This window comes from Symphalangus syndactylus, chromosome 6 (assembly GCF_028878055.3).
Source record: "Symphalangus syndactylus isolate Jambi chromosome 6, NHGRI_mSymSyn1-v2.1_pri, whole genome shotgun sequence".
Taxonomy (NCBI): Eukaryota; Metazoa; Chordata; class Mammalia; order Primates; family Hylobatidae; genus Symphalangus; species Symphalangus syndactylus.
This window is the reverse complement of record NC_072428.2, coordinates 35,577,522-35,596,426: the sequence shown is the minus strand read 5'-3', so window position 1 is coordinate 35,596,426 and position 18,905 is coordinate 35,577,522. Positions and strand designations below refer to the sequence as shown.

The following is an 18,905-nucleotide window of genomic DNA, read 5'->3' as shown; positions in this document are numbered from 1 at the left end:
GAGTTTCACTTTGGTTGCCCAGGCTGGAGTGCAGTGGTACGATCTTGGCTCACTGCAACCTCCGCCTCCGGGGTTCAAACAATTCTCCTGCCTCGGGCTCCCAAGTAGCTGGAATTACGGGCATGCGTCACCATGCCCAGCCCAGCTGATTTAAATATGGCCTCAGCTTAAAAACTGCCGCCCGGTCTGGGAAGAAGTGAGGAGCGCCTCTGCCCAGCCACCCCGTCTGGGAAGTGAGGAGCGCCTCTGCCCGGCCGCCACCCCGTCTGGGAAGTGAGGAGCGCCTCTGCCCGGCTGCCCTGTCTGGGAAGTGAGCCTCTGCCCGGCCACCCCGTCTGGGAAGTGAGCCTCTGCCCGGCCACCCCGTCTGGGATGTGGGGAGCACCTCTGCCCAGCCGCCCCGTCTGGGAGGTCTACCACGGACGCCAGACGCAATGTGGGGGCTGGATGTGGTGGTGGTTCACGCCTGTAGTCCCAGCACTCTGGGAGGCCTAGGTGGGTTGATCACTTGAGGCTAGGAGTTCGAGACCAGCCTGGCCAACATTGCGAAACATATGAAAAATACAACAGACAAACCAACCAACCAACCCAGTGACAACAAAACAGGTCTACCCTGGAATCATACTCTAATTTTTTCTATTTTCCTCCCTTTCTGATCCTGTATCCCACTTGCTTTTTCTTCCTCTTCCTTCTCCTTCTTCTTTGTCAAATAGAGGATTGAGTTATTATCATTGATCCATACAAAGTCCCTCTCTCATTTATTTTCTTTAATTCCCACCCCCCATTTCTATTTCCCGTCTTCCCATGTGCAAGCTTCCTAATATGTTTGATATGCATCTTTTTGTTTGTATGTATTTTTAGAAAATGTTTATTGTTTTTGTGTGCAAAAAAAATTAATAAAATTCCTTCTAGTCCTATAAAAAAAACAACAACTCATCATTCCGGCCGGGTGCGGTGGCTCACTCCTGTAATCCCAGCACTTTGGGAGGCCGAGGTGGGCGGATCACGAGGTCAGGAGATGGAGACCATCCTGTCTAACATGGTGAAACCCCATCTCTACTAAAAATACAAAACCCTGGGCGTCGTGGCGGGCACCTGTAGTCCCAGCTACTCAGGAGTAGAGATGGGGTTTCACCAAGTTGGCCAGGCTGATCTCGAACTTATGCCCTCAAGTGATCCACCCGCCTCGGCCTCCCAAAATGCTGGGTTTACAGGCTACAGCCACCATGCCCGGCCCAGCGGGGCCATTTTTTAAGGGACTGAATTGAACTATTCCATTCTGCAGAGGGAAAACTCCAGTCTCTGTTTTCTAGCCCAGCAAGAGATTGTCTTCTTGCATCACATCCATCCTTCCCCACTTCCAAGTAGCAGAGGGCAGGCACTGAAAATACACGACCAGGAAGGATAAGTGGGGACTGAGGTGGGGGTGGTGGGGGCACTGATCAGATGAGGGCAGCTAGTACAGGTGGTGGCCAGGGAGGTGATGGCAGAAGGGGGAGAGGTGGCCAGTGAGGGCGGGAAGAGGAGCACCCAGAGACTGAATTCACCTGCTCTCGTGGAGCTCAGGGCAAAAGACCCAGAAATCTGAGGAGGCTGGGAAATCCTGAGAACAGGAGGAGCAAGGAACCAAGTTCTAGAAAGAAGGCCTGAAAATGTGCAAGGAGTATTCTTGATGGGAGGAGTTGTTGGTAAGTCCCTCTTGTCCTGCAGGTACCCACTTTTCACGAAAATGATGGAGGATGAAGGAATGATGGTTTTTTTTTTTGAGACGGAGTCTCGCTCTGTCGCCCAGCCTGGAGTGCAGTGGCGCGATCTCGGCTCACTACATGCTCCGCCTCCCGGGTTCAAGCCATTCTCCTGCCTCAGCCTCCCGAGTAGCTGGGACTACAGGCGCCTGCCACGACGCCCAGCGTTTTTGTATTTTTCGTAGAGACGGGGTTTCACCGTGTTAGACAGGATGGTCTCGATCTCCTGACCTCGTGATCCGCCCACCTCGGCCTCCCAAAGTGCTGGGATTACAGGCGTGAGCCACCGCGCCCGGCCGGAATGATGAGTTTTTAAGCTGAGGCCATATTGAAATCAGAGCTGCTGACTATGAAGGAGCTTGAACTTGGAGACCGTGCAGGTCCATTCAACATCTTAGTCCCACAGTTCCGGGAAGGCCACACTTCTGAAGAGGTCGGGAAAGAATGCAAGAAACTGCCCAGTTCTAAAATATTTCTCAATGCCTTTTTCTTTCGAGGAGTGGTTTTAAAAACCTTCCTAAACCAAGAGGGTGCAGGGATGACGGTTGTCTAGGGCCATGAGCGTAACCATCTCCTCTGTTTTTACTTTAGTGAGGTTGATGAATGACCAAGAAGACAGCAGTCCTTTGAGTTCCAACAAAGTGGGTGATGGACGCTTGGAATTTACATTGGTTTTTGTGTGCTATTATCATCTTGCACGGCACAAAGATAAATGACTCATCAGAAGAGCGTCCTTGGGAGGGTGGGGGATAAAAACCAGTGTGTAGTGATTTTCTCTCTAAATTCCAAGGCTTTCAGAATATGCTCTGCTTATTGACCACAATCTTCACCGGTTTTGCCAGAGTTGTCACTAAGCACCTCAGAAAACAGCTGCACATGTGAGATGTCAGGTTGTGGCAATGCTGAGAGCCTGGGCCAGGCTGGAACTGAGCTTTTTAGATGTCGCCGTGGGCTGACATTTTTGAACCTCACCACAGAGCATATTTAATATCTATTTAAGTGTTCAATTTGCCTTAATCTTCCTGGCAGCGAGTCATTTGTCTGATGCTTCCCTGCATAATAGAGGTCATGTTGAAACCGGGCTGGGGCCAGCCCTAGCCAATGGTGCTTGAGTGAGGGGCTCTAGTGCCTGCCCTGCCCCCACCTCACCTTCCTCCTACTGTGCCTTATACCTGTTCTCTGCTTGTCTATTTGCAGGCTTGCAAAGATTCTGTGAAGATATAGAGATGATGATTGGATTCCAGCCTAACATCTTCTGGAAAGTCTGCTGGGCATTTGTAACCCCAACCATTTTAACCGTAAGGATTTTGCATGTTTTCTCGTGTAGATAGCACCTTGCATACGTATGTGGTGTTTTACATTTGAACAGTGCGTGCCTGTGTGTGAGCCTGGGAGCTGGTAGGTTGGGCGGTGGTCTTGTCTTTCAAATGACAAAAGTGAAGTTCAGAGAGTTGAAAAGACTTGCCTAAAGGTGCCTAGCAGGTCAGGTGCAGAGCTGGGACTCATGCACAGGCCTTTGGAGAAACCCTATGGCACATTTCCCATTATATCAGTCTGCTTTATGTACTAATAATGGATTACAATACAGCCACGTTTTCCACGTGCTAACCATGCTGTAGGCTTTGTTCACAGTGCTTCCTATGTGTAGCCTCATCTCTCCCTCACAGCAGCTCCTCAAGGTTGGCATTATAATTATCTCCACTTTACAGATGAGGAAACGGAAGCCCAGAGTTGATGTGGCTTGCCTTGCCTTGTACATCTAATAATTATCAACAGCTTGGATTTGAACTTAAGTGGTCTGGTTCTAGAATTCATGCTCTTAATCACTGTTCAACACATCTGCTCTACAACTAATATAGCATTAAACTTTTATGCTAATTTTTATTGCTTTTGAGAACTACCTTGTCATCTTCAAGCGGGATGATGACATTTTGGGATCATCTGACATTCACCTTCTTAAAGATCACAGCCTTTCACGTTTCAGAAAATCTGCAGTTCAGGGACTTACATTCTCATTTTGTCACCTTTGTTATTGTGCTATAAGCTGCCAGCTTTGCCCCACTTCGCACTGCAAACACAGCAATTGACAGAGATCCTTCTCCATCTTCCTCTGTGGCTTGTACAGGTGGAATTTTGGGTACGCTGGAGGATGTTGGCTGTAATTCCCACAGAGCCCAGTAGATGGCACTAGAAACCAGATTAAGGCCTTTGTTTTACTATTACACATGGTCCCAGTTTTGCTAAAGGAAAGCAAGACAGGATGAAAGTATAATTGCAAAGGGAATGCATTTTTTTTCTTTCTTTCTTCTTTCCTTCCCTCCCTCTCTCCCCTTCCTTCATAAAATGAGTTTTTTTTATTTTTTATTTTTTTTTTTATTTTTTTATTATACTTTAGGGTTTTAGGGTACATGTGCACAATGTGCAGGTTTGTTACATATGTATCCATGTGCCATGTTGATTTCCTGCACCCATTAATTCGTCATTTAGCATTAGGTGTATCTCCTAATGCTGTCCCTCCCCCCTCCCCCCACCCCACAACAGTCCCCGGAGCGTGATGTTCCCCTTCCTGTGTCCATGAGTTCTCATTGTTCAATTCCCACCTATGAGTGAGAACATGCGGTGTTTGGTTTTTTGTCCTTGCGATTAGTTTACTGAGAATGATGTTTTCCAGTTTCATCCATGTCCCTACAAAGGACACGAACTCATCATTTTTTTATGGCTGCATAGTATTCCATGGTGTATATGTGCCACATTTTCTTAATCCAGTCTATCGTTGTTGGACATTTGGGTTGGTTCCAACTCTTTGCTATTGTGAATAGTGCCGCAATAAACATACGTGTGCATGTGTCTTTATAGCAGCATGATTTATAGTCCTTTGGGTATATACCCAGTAATGGGATGGCTGGGTCAAATGGTATTTCTAGTTCGAGATCCCTGAGGTATCACCACACTGACTTCCACAATGGTTGAACTAGTTGACAGTCCCACCAACAGTGTAAAAGTGTTCCTATTTCTCCACATCCTCTCCAGCACCTGTTGTTTCCTGATTTTTTAATGATGGCCATTCTAAGTGGTGTGAGATGGTATCTCACTGTGGTTTTGATTTGCATTTCTCTGATGGCCAGTGATGAGGAGCATTTCTTCATGTGTTTTTTGGCTGCATAAATGTCTTCTTTTGAGAAGTGTCTGTTCATGTCCTCTGCCCACTTTTTGATGGGGTTGTTTGTTTTTTTCTTGTAAATTTGTTTGAGTTCATTGTAGATTCTGGATATTAGCCCTTTGTCAGATGAGTAGGTTGCAAAAATTTTCTCCCATTGTGTAGGTTGCCTGTTCACTCTGATGATAGTTTCTTTTGCTGTGCAGAAGCTCTTTAGTTTAATGAGATCCCATTTGTCGATTTTGGCTTTTGTTGCCATTGCTTTTGGTGTTTTAGACATGAAGTCCTTCCCCACGCCTATGTCCTGAATGGTATTGCCTAGGTTTTCTTGTAGGATTTTAATGGTTTTAGGTCTAACATATAAGTCTTTAATCCATCTTGAATTAATTTTGGTATAAGGTGTAAGGAAGGGATCCAGTTGCAGCTTTCTACATATGGCTAGCCAGTTTTCCCAGCACCATTTATTAAATAGGGAATCCTTTCCCCATTTCTTGTTTTTGTCAGGTTTGTCAAAGATCAGATAGTTGTAGCTATGCGGCATCATTTCTGAGGGCTCTGTTCTGTTCCATTGATCTATGTCTCTGTTGTGGTACCAGTACCATGCTGTTTTGGTTACTGTAGCCTTGTAGTATAGTTTAAAGTCAGGTAGAGTGATGCCTCCAGCTTTGTTCTTTTGGCTTAGGATTGACTTGGCGATGCGGGCTCTTTTTTGGTTCCATATGAACTTTAAAGTAGTTTTTTCCAATTCTGTGAAGAAAGTCATTGGTAGCTTGATGGGGATGGCATTGAATCTATAAATTACCTTGGGCAGTATGGCCATTTTCACGATATTGATTCTTCCAACCCATGAGCATGGAATGTTCTTCCATTTGTTTGTATCCTCTTTTATTTCATTGAGCAGTGGTTTGTAGTTCTCCTTGAAGAGGTCCTTCACATCCCTTGTAAGTTGGATTCCTAGGTATTTTATTCTCTTTGAAGCAATTGTGAATGGGAGTTCACTCATGATTTGGCTCTCTGTTTGTCTGTTATTGGTGTACAAGAATGCTTGTGATTTTTGTACATTAATTTTGTATCCTGAGACTTTGCTGAAGTTGCTAATCAGCTTAAGGGATTTTGGGCTGAGACAATGGGGTTTTCTAGATATACAATCATGTCATCTGCAAACAGGGACAGTTTGACTTCCTCTTTTCCTAATTGAATACCCTTTATTTCCTTCTCCTGCCTGATTGCTCTGGCCAGAACTTCCAGCACTATGTTGAATAGTAGCGGTGAGAGAGGGCATCCCTGTCTTGTGCCACATAAAATGAGTTTTAATCAAAACATCTCAATTTCTTTCTGAAAAGCTAGAAATGTAGACAGAAAAATCGTTCAGCATTGATCTCCCTCTGTGTTGATGCGAACATCATACTGAGGCTGACATCTGTACCTATGTTTTAGAGGCTGAAATTTGTCTGAAAGGGCCCACCAGATTCGGGGCATGAGAGTTGAAAAGGGTAGGCTTTCTATCTCTTGAATTCAGGACTGGAATATATATGAAGAACTCGAATTTACCTAATCGGTGGGAAGAGAAAATCCGCGAACAGACAGACTCGCAGGCCTCCGGTGTTCCCATCTCTACTGTGCTTGCCCTCTTCCCCGGATCTCACGATTTATGCTTGGCTAAAATCAAAGTTAGAACCTGTTCTAGATTCTCTCTTGCTTTTCTTCCCACCCCAAAAGATACTGTGCTTCAGAGGATTTTATTATACCCTGGAACACCATTTCACATAGTAATAATCAGCACTGCCATTTGTTGTGGTCTATATGAGGCAGGCACTTTATAAGCATGTTTCTAAAGCTTAGGACCACTTCGCCTGCTGGGTGATTCCTCTCTCATTTTACACACGTGTGCACTGAGGCTTGGAGAGGTCAAGGAACTTGCCCAAGGCCACTAGATTTGGAGGTGACAAGGCCAAGAATTGAATCCAGGGCTGTCTAAGCTTCAAGCCAATACCTATATATTATTTCTAAAAACCTAGTACTTTCATCTTCGATTAGAGTTTGGCCAGTTTGGATTACAATAGTTCTAATCATTTTTGTGAGCAGAATGTCAGAGAAGAGGAATTTTAGGGACTTGCTGTTTTTTGAGAAAGTTCCTCAACTATGTTGTGCTTCACTTAGTTTCTTATATAAATCTTATGCCAGAAAGTTGTGGAGAGGTCCCAGAAAATATCCTGAACCAGATTCCCCTTCTGTGTTGGCTGGGAACTAGGGACAATGAGAAGGGGTCAATTCCATCATCATTGTCAACTGATGAGTCTCCCTCCAGCACCTTCTTTGGCTACCATCACAAAAAGGTCAGGGTGTACCCGACTCAGTGGCTAAATTATTATCTCTCATGGCCAGTCCCAGCCAAGGACAGGGTTTTGTCAAAGTTAACTTGGCAGATGGAAATTTATGGCAGAGGACAAATTTGCACAGGTAAGTTTGATATGATATTTGTGCAACTGGAAATGAGTGTCGGAGGACCAAGCCCAATACTTATTTTTTGCCATTTGCCCTTCTATAAAATGGATACTTGTGGTGTGCTGGAATAGGCTAAGATTATGGGTTTAAATTACTCTGGAGCCCCTAAAATGAAATTGATCGTTTTTATATATGTCTTCATTGGATTTATAGAGCTATAAATATTCTCCATGCAATTATTGTATACATAGTCAGATCACGTTACTGAGTTATGCATGCACATAAGCAGATGTATTGCTATTTATATAGTAAATGAAATGGAGCAGCTTACCATAATTACATTAGGCCATACTTCCAATGCTCTGGTTAATAAAGCTTATAACTCTAGGGACAAATGTTTAAAAAGGGGCCTAGAGTAGATATCTCTTTCCATAGAAGACTTTTTTCCAACAGTTGTCTTTGGGCTCATGTTGCTTTGAATCAATATATTGAATTATTGTTGTACTGAAATAATCACTTGCCCCAGCTGCTTGGGCTTTGCAGCAATAATACAGATGCCTTACATCCATCTAGCACTTCACACTTTTCTAAAACACTTTTGTACATTATCTTTCCTTGCAAAATTCCTTCCAATCACTTTTGGGCAGTTATTTTGTTGTTTAAGTTAGGAAGAGAGGGGTGGGGAGAGGAGGAGAGAACTTACATGGGTACATTATTCTAGGCTGCTGTTGCTACAGGCAGGGTGAATATAGGGAGCCATACACTTTTCAGGGAAATTTTCCCCCAAACGCTTGAGTAGAGAAATTAGAACCTTGGCTCCACTTTTTAAAGATGCCTCTATTTTCAGCACTTGAATTCCTTTCTTTCTCTTTAGCTGCACTAGCTAAGTCTTCAGAGGGTTCTCATGGCTGTTGCTAGCCCAAGTGTGCAGTGATAGGAGTTAATGGGCAGAAAACACATCATGACCTCTCTTAAAATCAAGGGGGGACTCATGAATAAATACCAAACTATCATTTCCAGAAAACCCCTGTGTGGTATACACAGAGTGAGATATATCCATTTTATAGCAGGGAAGTCTGTGACATAAAAGTCCCTCAGCTAATTAGTGGTTGGGCCAAGATTAGCCTGCTGGTCTCTGGGCTCACAGCTCACCACTTGGTCATGACGCCTGTTCTCCTTGAGTCATTTAAGGGGAGCTGTGCATCCCTTCTGTTTGTCCCACAGCTTATTATAGGACCAAGCTTCCATCTTAATCACTGCCTAGGGACCACTCTGGGTCTCACTCAGCCAGCATTAGAGGCAGCTCCTGGATGTGGGCCATTCCTCATTCCAGAAGAAAGCAAAGTAGATTCAATTTTTTAAAAGTAAAAATACATAAACGTAATGGGTTTCCCCTCCCCTCTCCTTCCCTTCCCTCCACCCCCCACCCCTCTTGCCCTCTCCCCTTCCCTCCTCTCCCCCTCCCCTCCTATGCCCTTCCCTTTTTCTTGAGACCGAGACGCGCCCTATTGCCCAGGCTGGGGTGCAGTGGCATGATCTCGGCTCACTGCAGCCTCTGCCTCCCAGGTTCAAGCAATTCTCCTGCCTCAGCCTCCCAAGTAGCTGGGATTACAGGCGTGTGCCACCATGCCTGGCTAATTTTTATATTTTTAGTCGAGATGGGGTTTGACCATGTTGGCTAGGCTGGTCTCAACCTCCCGACCTCAGGTGATCCACCGCCTCAGTCTCCCTAAGTGCTGGGATTACAGGCGTGAGCCACTGCACCTGGCCTGGGTTTCTTTCTCATAACAAAAGCTTGATTATTACCTATTATAGAAAATACAGGCCGGGCACGGTGGCTCACACATGTAATCCCAGTACTTTAGGAGGCTGAGGTGGGCAGATCACCTGAGATCAGGAGTTTGAGATCAGCCTGGCCAACATGGTGAAATACTGTCTCTACTAAAAATACAAAAATTAGCTGGGTGTGGTGGCATATGCCTGTAATCCCAGCTATTCGGGAGGCTGGGGCAGGAGAATCGCTTGAACCTGGGAGGGGGAGGTTGCAGTAGCCGAGATCACGCCATTGCACTCCAGCCTGGGTGACACAGTGAGACTCTGTCTCAAAAAGAAAAAAAAGAGAAAAAGAAAATACAGACAACTCCTTAAAAACACCCACTATCACCCCTGCCCACCTCTGCCTACTTGTCACCTTGGTATATATCCTTTAAACTTGTCTTCTCTGCCTGTCTGTATGTATACACATGCACACATATTGCTCCGCTCCCATGGTTTGGCAAATGCAGAGTCAGCAGCTCAGAATATATCATTTCCATCTCTTTGAAATTTAGTTTCTTCATTTGAAAATGGATTAATAATACTACTCTTTCGTGGGTATAAAATAATAGAGATGAAAGCATCAGACTCATAACAGAGGTTTAATAGTGTTGAGTGCTTGAATAATTCATGCCACCACCCTAACACGTGTGTCACTTTTCTCTTTCTAGTTTATCCTTTGCTTTAGCTTTTACCAGTGGGAGCCCATGACCTATGGCTCTTACCGCTATCCTAACTGGTCCATGGTGCTCGGGTGGCTAATGCTCGCCTGTTCCGTCATCTGGATCCCGATTATGTTTGTGATAAAAATGCATCTGGCCCCTGGAAGATTTATTGAGGTAATTCTGTCTACTTCTTTCCCTCCCAATTCCTCCCAAGGGAAAGCCCATAAAAGCTCTGCATGTTAAAAAACAAAAGATTCGGTAAACTTATTCAAGAGGGAGACTTGGTGATGAAGCGATTACAGTTGCCACTGTTTCTGTTAAACCCATTTTTATTATGTATGATTCCTCTAATGGAGGGGCTCAGCCAATCTGCAAGCAGAACTGTTATTATGCTAGTACTCAGTGTGGTGACAGCTCTGGGAAATAAATGATCGGAGGGTCTCCTCTTTACTGGAGTTTCCTCCTCCTCTCCTCTCATCCACAGTTTAAATCTCAGTGTTGTGTTTTTAACCACACATCAGATTCCCCCTTCCCTGATGCTCCTCTCTGTCTAAGCCTTCTTCTTCCCAAACATCTATTACCATTAAACTTAAAATCACTACCCCCTCCTGTTGTGCCTCTGTTAGGGATGGTTGAGGGTTTCAGCTGATTAAAATGTCACTGTTCCCATAGAATGTAGTGAAAATTTCAGGAACGTGGCTGGTATGAGGTGAGACTTGTCTTTCTTTGTCAATTGATCCCTTGCTGGACCCAATTCCCATCTCTAATGTGAAGAATCCCCACTGTCACTCCTGAGTGAATGGGAAGGGGACTGCCTCTTGTGCCACCAGTGAAGTGTGGTCAGGCTTTTGTTATTTATGAGTCACTTGCTCAGGTGTGCTAGGAATCACTCAGCTTTGCCTCGGTCTTGAGGATCCAGGAATCTGGCATTTTAGACTAAATCAGGGCAACTTAGGTTTGCTCCAGCGACCAGCAGCATCCTTCTCACCTGAGAACTTGTTGGAAATGTACATGATCAGAATCCAGGCAGAAGACTCCTACTGAACCAGAGTCTTGGAGAAATGGGACCCTGGCATCTACAGTTTAACAAGCCCCCTTGTTAGCGAAGCATTGGACTAGACTCAGGTGATAGAAGGCAGAGAACAATTTGGGCTTTGCTGTTGGTCTGATGGGTTGAAAAAGGAATGAAGAAGGAACAGGCCTCTGGGTTATCCCATTGAGGCTCTGGAGGGGAGACAGAGGATGGGAATCAGGCATGTGGTACGTGCACAACACAAAAGTCCACTGGGTGGTGAGGTAGCTTTTGTCTTCATTGGACTAACGGTGGAGACAGAATTAGCAAAAGGAGGCATAGGAGTCTTTTTACTGCAGCTGTATTCTAGTTTCCAACCTCAGGAAATTCTGTTATTCCTTTGAGGTAAATGAGGTAAGTGACTGGCCCCATGGGCTTCCAGAGATCGTTCACTCCTGCCCCACATAAGCCTCCCCACCAACTGACCCAGAAATCTCTTTCCCTCTGAATAGAACCTGGTTTAGCCTCTGCTACTTTTGTCTTAGGCTAAAATTCTCTAAACTGATTGGGTTGGCTGTATAAATTTATTAGGGTGGATTTGGGACACAAAGGTTGCAAACTGGTGATTAAGGAGAGATTAAACTAACAGCTCTAAGTACCAGCTTCACTTTAAAAGGTAATAAACATATAATTGTTCCCTCTTAGTCAGAAATATGTTTTCTTTCCTTTTTCTAGAAAATGTTCCAGTCAAGTTATGTTTTCCATAAAAATTTCAGCTGAAGGATTAGAGACATTCCTATTATTTTTAGCTTGCCTGCAAGAACCCACACTGCTGAACCAAGTCAGAAGCGTGTATTTTGTCAACAGATAATTAAAATCTTTGTTCACTCTTGGCGATGTATCTTTGGGGTTGGATTTTTTTTTCCTCCGGTCATTTATATCCTTCTGGGAAATATGCTAAACAAAATCCAATTATTTAGATGTAGCAATCCACTGTTGAGACTACAGAACAAAAGTAATCAAGCACATGTCTTTTGCAGACTGTGTTTGGCAGTGAAGAGAGAAGCTTGTGGATTCTCTTCATTTGGAGGGAAAAATGTATAATTAAAATCTGGGCCCTTTATCCTCTATTAATCTTGTCCAAGGCAAACACAGAGCAATTGCAATATTGCTTGCAGGGTGATGTAAATAATTTCAAGTGAACCAGACTAAGTGTCCTCTTTAATGTCTCTGGCCTAGTTAATTAATGAACGCTTATCTTCCTAACTACCTCTCTTGGTAGAGGGCCTCTTGGCTCAAGCAAGGATTCTGGTCAAAGTGGTCATCAGCAGTTTGGGGATGGGTGGGTCGTCCCCAGGTGAGGAAGGTGCATTACTTCTGTGACCATGTCTGTCTTTGGCTTCTTTGCAGAGGCTGAAGTTGGTGTGCTCGCCACAGCCGGACTGGGGCCCATTCTTAGCTCAACACCGTGGGGAGCGTTACAAGAACATGATCGACCCCTTGGGAACCTCTTCCTTGGGACTCAAACTGCCAGTGAAGGATTTGGAACTGGGCACTCAGTGCTAGTCCAGTGGTGTGGGATGGTCCAGACTTGATCCTGTTTTTCCTCTCTGCCTCCTCCTAATGTTTTCCATAGCTCTCCTTCCATCTTTCTACATCTTTCTTCCTACGTCTTGGTTCACATCCATGCATGAGAGTGATTATGTAGAAAAGTAGGCATAGTGTTGCATGCTGTAGTAAAGAGCTACACAGACCACCTGAAGCACTGTTTGCCTGTGCCCATGGTGACTGTTTCTGGTCAGGTTGGTCCCTTGGCCACACGTTTTACCCCGCAGAGGAGGATCAGTTAGGTGAGCGCTGGTAGGTATGCGTGGTTTGGTCAATAGAGAGGTATCCACTGTGTGATGGCATGGGGTGGTGCCAGTAAGGCATATATAGAATGGCCGAATTACAAGACTTAATTTGGACTTGAACAGAACTGAGCAATGTAGTGATCTTGTTCAGACCCACAAAGTTCAAGACAGGTTTTTTTTTCCGGAGAGTTAGCAGTGGTCAGAAAATGTTTTGGATGTAAGACAAGACCATTCAATTTGGACACCACTGAGGTGGTTAAGTTTATATTTCCAGTCACCACTGGGGATCTGTTTCCTTCATTTGGATCAGCAATCTCCAGTTACCACTAACTCAGACGCTACAGTCTGCACATTGTGACTTTGATTCAACCCTCAGTTTTCTTCCCTCGGCTGTCTTTTTTTGTTTTAAATAACCACATTTGTGAGTTCTTTTGGTCATTTCCTCTACCTCTGCCCAAGAAGCCATCATATAAGTTGTGCCTCATTTTGTACGTTCATAGTAGGGCTCCATGCTAGTTTCTACAAGATATTTAGCACCATGGTTCAATGTCACGATCCTGTGTTTCTTCTCTCAATGTCTTTCTATAAGCTGTAGACACCTTGTCTTTTGACCTCTGGGAAAACAAGACTTACCCTGGTTCTGTCTATATATTATATATATAGGACACAAGCTCTTAAAAGACGGATAACTTCTTAATTTTTACTCTTTTTCATTCACAGTAAATGCCAATTGTGGTCATAGAGAAATCAAAGAAATGGAGAGTTTAATAGGAAGCAACCACAATATTTACTGCACTGGTAGTACATTTTAGGACATGGTATTTATAGAACTTTCTGATAAATACAGCTTAGGTAAGTAGCGAGTGAGCCAATTAAGACTACAGCTTTTAAGACTACATTCAGCCGATTCAATTTTAAGAGTTCCCTATTCACAGTACTCATTTTAACTGCACTCTAATGAGAGCGGATCATATGTCTGCAGAAATTGGCGAAGTGTAAACTTTATTATCTTCTTGTATCCTAAACATGCATATATGAAATTTTTAAAATGTGACATGTGTTCATGTAGTGTGTACTTATAGTGGTGATTTCTGTCCTTATAAATATCTTATGAATTCTGTAGAGATGGTGAATTTAGTATAGTGTAGTCTGGGGATTTTATTTTCCCTTACAGTAATAATATCTAAACCTAAAATTGTTTCCTTTAGGGGAGAATCATTTCAATCATTTTCTTCATTTATCTTCATAGCACAGGGTCTCAGACAAAGTTTTCAGTTCAAATCTTGTATATTGTTGTGACATTTTCATCCTGTTTAATAGCAATGAAACCCAACAACAGACTTTAATGTACATTTTTTTTTTTTTTTAAAGATTTCATTTGTTAAAAAAAGTCTCAACTCATTTTACTGAGCTCTTCCTTTTCTAGGGCAAGTATCATTGCCATTTGCCAACATCAGTATGAACTTCCAGTTTTTAAGAGTAGCTTGTGAAAGGTTTTAGAAAAGGAAACAAAGATGGGTTTTGAACTTTAGATTTTCATGTCTTTTGTCTGCAGTGTGTATTTGTTCTCCCCTCTCCTTCTCCTCCTGTCCCCCCTTGTCTCCCAAAGCTCGAACTTGCTTGAGTCTATCACGGAGACTAAACCCTGAGCTGCCCCTAAACTTAGCTTTAGGAAGCTGAACTGTGGCCTCACCTGTCTGCTATGAACACAGGTTTCTCTAAGAAAGCCATATTGGTGAGAAGCCCCCAATTACTGCAGCAGATGTCGCACAATGATACCAAAAATGAGCCTCTCCAACTGATACCTGGTAGAGTGAGAGGAGCCCGGAGGAATAACTTAGGCCTGGAAATTATCTGCAGGCTTTCCAATTTGAAGGTTGAGAAAAAGAGCTTAAATCAATTAGCATTCTCTCATGGGACTGGTATGTTTGTGTCAGGATGAATGGTTTTTGGCTCTCCTGTTGCCTCTTGGCTAAAACTCGAGTCTGATGCTGGACGCCAATCCAATTTCTGCTAATTATTGCTTTTGTGATTAAAAGAAGGTAGGGGTGGAGGGCTCCCACAGATGCTGCCAGGTTTGTTTTGTACAAACTGAAAGTTAATTGTGAGAACGGAGACCTTGTCACTAGCTGCGTGTTTTGGATTTGGGGGCGTTTACATTTGTGTTAATTATGATTTGCCCAGGTAAGACGCAGTAGCTGCTCCCTGAGCAGCTGTTTCCCCCCCACCCCACTTCACTATAGTTTCCAAGAGTTATTTCCCTTTGTTTAAAGGGACATGCTTAGGTGCAAGGTTCCAAATTTACCTGGAAATGGTTACCTTGTAAATTTAGCTTGTCTAATGGATTGTTTCCATGATATTAAAATGTACAGTCAATTGGAATAAAAAAATGAATGGATAAAAATAAAATGAATAACATTGTTAGAAACTGGCACCTGAAAACTTCCCTTCAAAGTGGGGAAAAAACCAAGTAGCTGAGGAAAGACTTTCATTGGTTCACTGTGTAGAATGGTGGAGCATTTTCCACTTGTGAGATTATTTCATAACACCAACAAATGCCAGAAACTCATTCAGAGAAAAAAAGCCATATGTGAAAAACAGTAATCCTGTCATATCCTTAGAGGGGAAAAAATGTATATTTCTTAACAATCAGTGTTGTGACTTCTTATGCAAATGTCTTGCATATTAGTAACTTTTATTATCTTTAGGACTGTGCTTATCAGGTACAAATGTGTCTAGTTCTGTTTTATTGTTTCTTTTTCCTTTTTATTTATGTATTGCATGAGGTCTGTGGTCAATGCAAAATCATTATGACCTCAATGTCTTTGAAATTTCCAATGTGTTTTTAATATATAAGAAATGTAATCAACTTGTATTTCAGTAAGCAGCACTTTAAAAAGAATTTAACGTGATGACCTTTAAATGGATAGGACTTGGGTTGTTTTTATGGTAATGTTGCATTGGAGTTGAGTTTTCCTTTAATTAAGTTCTTGTTTCCTCATCTGTGTGTCTCTCAGTGCTTCCTGTCCACCTTTGCTATCAGCATGGCTTTCCCATGCCTAAAAGTAAGATTTTCTTTTCTCTTTGTTCCCTTGGCCTTAGGTTATTGTCCTCTTCCCAGAGTCTAGCACAATAAATGTTGCTCAGCATAAGGTGAGATGGCAAGATCATACGACTGTTGTTGCACCTGGATTTGAGTTGGGACATGCTTCTTTGAGGCAGATGACTCGAGAGAGGACGTGCTGTGTGGCAGGGTGTTTTGCAGAACCAAAAGGCCAAGGCCAACAGAGGAGCATTTCCTTCTCTTTCACACCGGGTATCAAGCAGAAAACGTCCAGGCTGGGAGCAAAGGTGTGGGTGACTCTGCCTTGATACTCATTTCCCCACAAAGTGGCCCTAGGATTTGTGAAAGTGAAGCTTCCTATCTTTCCCAGATTTTGCTATAATTGCCCAGAAAGGCCAAGTAGTTTTGAAATGTGGTCTTTGCTCAGGTCACCTCTGAGTAGCCTGCAGCCAAAGAGAAAGTGTTTTCAGATTGGGTATTCATCACTTCTGAAAAGCAAGCAGTGGTTTGACTTGCCTGCCATGGATTAAATACATCTTCAGGTAACCATTTGCCTTATAGGTGTATTTTACTGTTAGGATGATTCTTAGTAATTGACTAAAAACTGTTTTGTCTCTCATTTGTTCGTGTTTTTTTGCACTTTATTATGGACCTGTAAAGGAATAGGCTAACATCCTAAATGCAGGCATCTTTTGTGGGTACTGTTGCCCATGAATAAATATATGTTCCCTAATCAGGTCCTTATATTTTTTCATTAACTATACATGAAGAAAATATATTATGTTACAAATGATGCATCATATATATATATATATATATATCTTATAGATTACATATTATATATTGCACATTATTCATTTAAGAAGTCATTATTCTTGAGGCCCTACCTCAAATTTTGTATTTATGTATAAAAATGCAATTTATTGTATTATATATTTGCCTATTATGAACTGATATAAATTAGAATTTATCCTAATAATGTATGAGTTCACAAAACCCTAAATAAATGTCAGTGTTTAAAACATGATTATAGTATTGTGTCTCTTACAAAGCCATTACCCATCATCTTTATTTCTTAGTAAACAGCCTTATAGGTATCCCCAAGATTGATCAATTTTGTTGTGCAAAACCTGGAACAGCCATGGAAAACTGCCCTCCTGGGAAAACGAGATACTGTGCTGCTGCAGAAACAATTATCAATTAAGTTATTATATTTTTAACCATCAGAATACATTATTGTTTGCTGAGTTATTAATCACCCCATGGCGGGAGAGAGAGAGGTTGGAGTAGGAGAAAGAAGGAGGAAAAAGAGAATCTGAGTAGATCTGAGATCTGAACAGAAAGACAGGACAAGTTAAAACATTGTGTATGTTTTCATGATCATTTTGTCAGTCTTCAACTATATTTCAATTTAGCAAACATTTTATGTAGTTCCTGCATTGTGCTAGGCCTCAGGCAAAATGGAATAAAACGGTCTCAAATCTTAAGGAACTCAAATTATAGTACAAGGAAAACCTATTCTAAAAAACAAAGAAATGCCATTGCTCTCCTTTTGAGTGGGTGGAACCCTCATGTTCCTTACTCAGAGATGGGGCCCCAGGGTTCGGTGTCATGTTCTCTGCTGTCTGATCAGGTCAACCTAGGGGCTTGACTCTGTACTCCTCAAATGAGCACAACATACTCATGCTCTGCCTCCATCTTCAGCTTCAGTGTTGGAAGGCTACAGAGATGATCCAGGCTATCCTCACTGGGAAAGAAATGCCCTCACAAGCTGATGCTGAAATCCACATGCCAAGTGCACAGGTGTCCAGCCTGCAGTCAAGCTCCAGGCTGCGAAAAGTCTATGATAATAAGAGCTCCATATAATACATTCAGGACTGGCCTTAAAACTGTGCTTTGGCAGGTGCACAGCACTGTGAACACTAAACTCAGTGTAATGTCTTATCTTCCCAGCAACAGTGCTCCTGAAAGGGCAAGAAGTGCACTCTGTGGGATCAGAGCTTGGTGCTGACTCAACATCTTCTATCTCCTTCCTGAGATTCCTTTGATCATTTTGTGTGTGTGTGTGTAACTTTTTATTTTGAAAAATTTCAGGTATACATAAAGTTGGAGAGAACAGAATGATGAACTCCTATGTCCACATCACGCAGTTTCAACAATTACCAACTCATGTCCAAGTTTATTTCATGATCTGTCTCCCCACCCTGAAACTGTTTCCTTAGAGTATTTCAAAGCAGATCCCAGGTACCATGGAATTTCAGTTAGAAATGCTCTATTATGTTTTTATAAACCTTCTAAATATGTTTTTCCTTAATTGGGGATAAGGAGAAATAGGGGAAACTTAAGAGTTAATTTTTTATTTTTAGAAGAAGAGTCACCAGTCTGGTACTCCAGTCTCACTGGTGACTCTTCTCCCAGGATTTGTCATGTGATTTGCTGGATCATGGTGAAGTCTGGGAGTCCAGGGGGGAAGCTGGGGTATATGGGGTCTTGGACGTGGGCTCAGGGGCCTCAGGATAGCCCAGGTATTTTTATTCTATAACTTGATTCCTCTTGCCTCCTCCTTTCAATCAGGAAACAGAGGCAGAGGCATTCTGCAATTATATGGTATATTCACTTGTATGATTTGCCTCCAGGCTTCCAGCCATCTCCATCATGTGGCACTCACTGCCAGTGTTCAGGAAAGATGCACAGAGAGAAGTTTGTGTCTTACCTGCTAAGGGGCATGAATTTGATCTTTCCGGGCTTAGGGCTTTGAGATAAAACATTTAAAAAAAATCACTCTGTCTCACCTACTCAAAAGTGGAGAGCACTGGTAAGCACAGGCCCATGACAATCTCACTGTGAACCTTGTTTTTTTTTTTTTTTTGGCCTTCTTTTGAGTGCTTATTTCTATACACAGCCTTGAGGTGAGGTCAAGAATGACAGAGAACTTGCACTAGGCCAATACTGATATTTTATAAAGTTGGTACAATGTGAGGGAGTGTAGGGGAGAAACTGGTAAATGCCTTTGAATTTCTATTCTTCCCTTTTTTAGTAACATCTCTGACTTTTGCCAGGCTTGTTGCCACTCAGCCAAAGCATGATGTTTCCTGGTTCCCTTGCTGCAAAGTACGGTAGATTGACCTGGCTTCACTTCTTTATGCCCC

The 18,905-nt window shown here is 42.8% G+C and overlaps 1 protein-coding gene across 1 annotated transcript in view; it reads left to right on the top strand.

The window, feature by feature from the left end:
- SLC6A5 (solute carrier family 6 member 5) overlaps positions 1 to 16,783 on the top strand; it is a 60,958-nt gene extending 44,175 nt beyond the window's left edge. Inside the window, exons 13-15 of the mRNA XM_055282143.2 lie at positions 2,943 to 3,043; positions 9,834 to 10,001; positions 12,250 to 16,783. Coding sequence (XP_055138118.2) covers positions 2,943 to 3,043; positions 9,834 to 10,001; positions 12,250 to 12,405 — 425 coding nt within the window. The 3' untranslated portion in view covers positions 12,406 to 16,783. The remainder of the gene's footprint in view (positions 1 to 2,942; positions 3,044 to 9,833; positions 10,002 to 12,249) is intronic.
- The last annotated feature ends 2,122 nt before the right edge of the window (positions 16,784 to 18,905 follow it).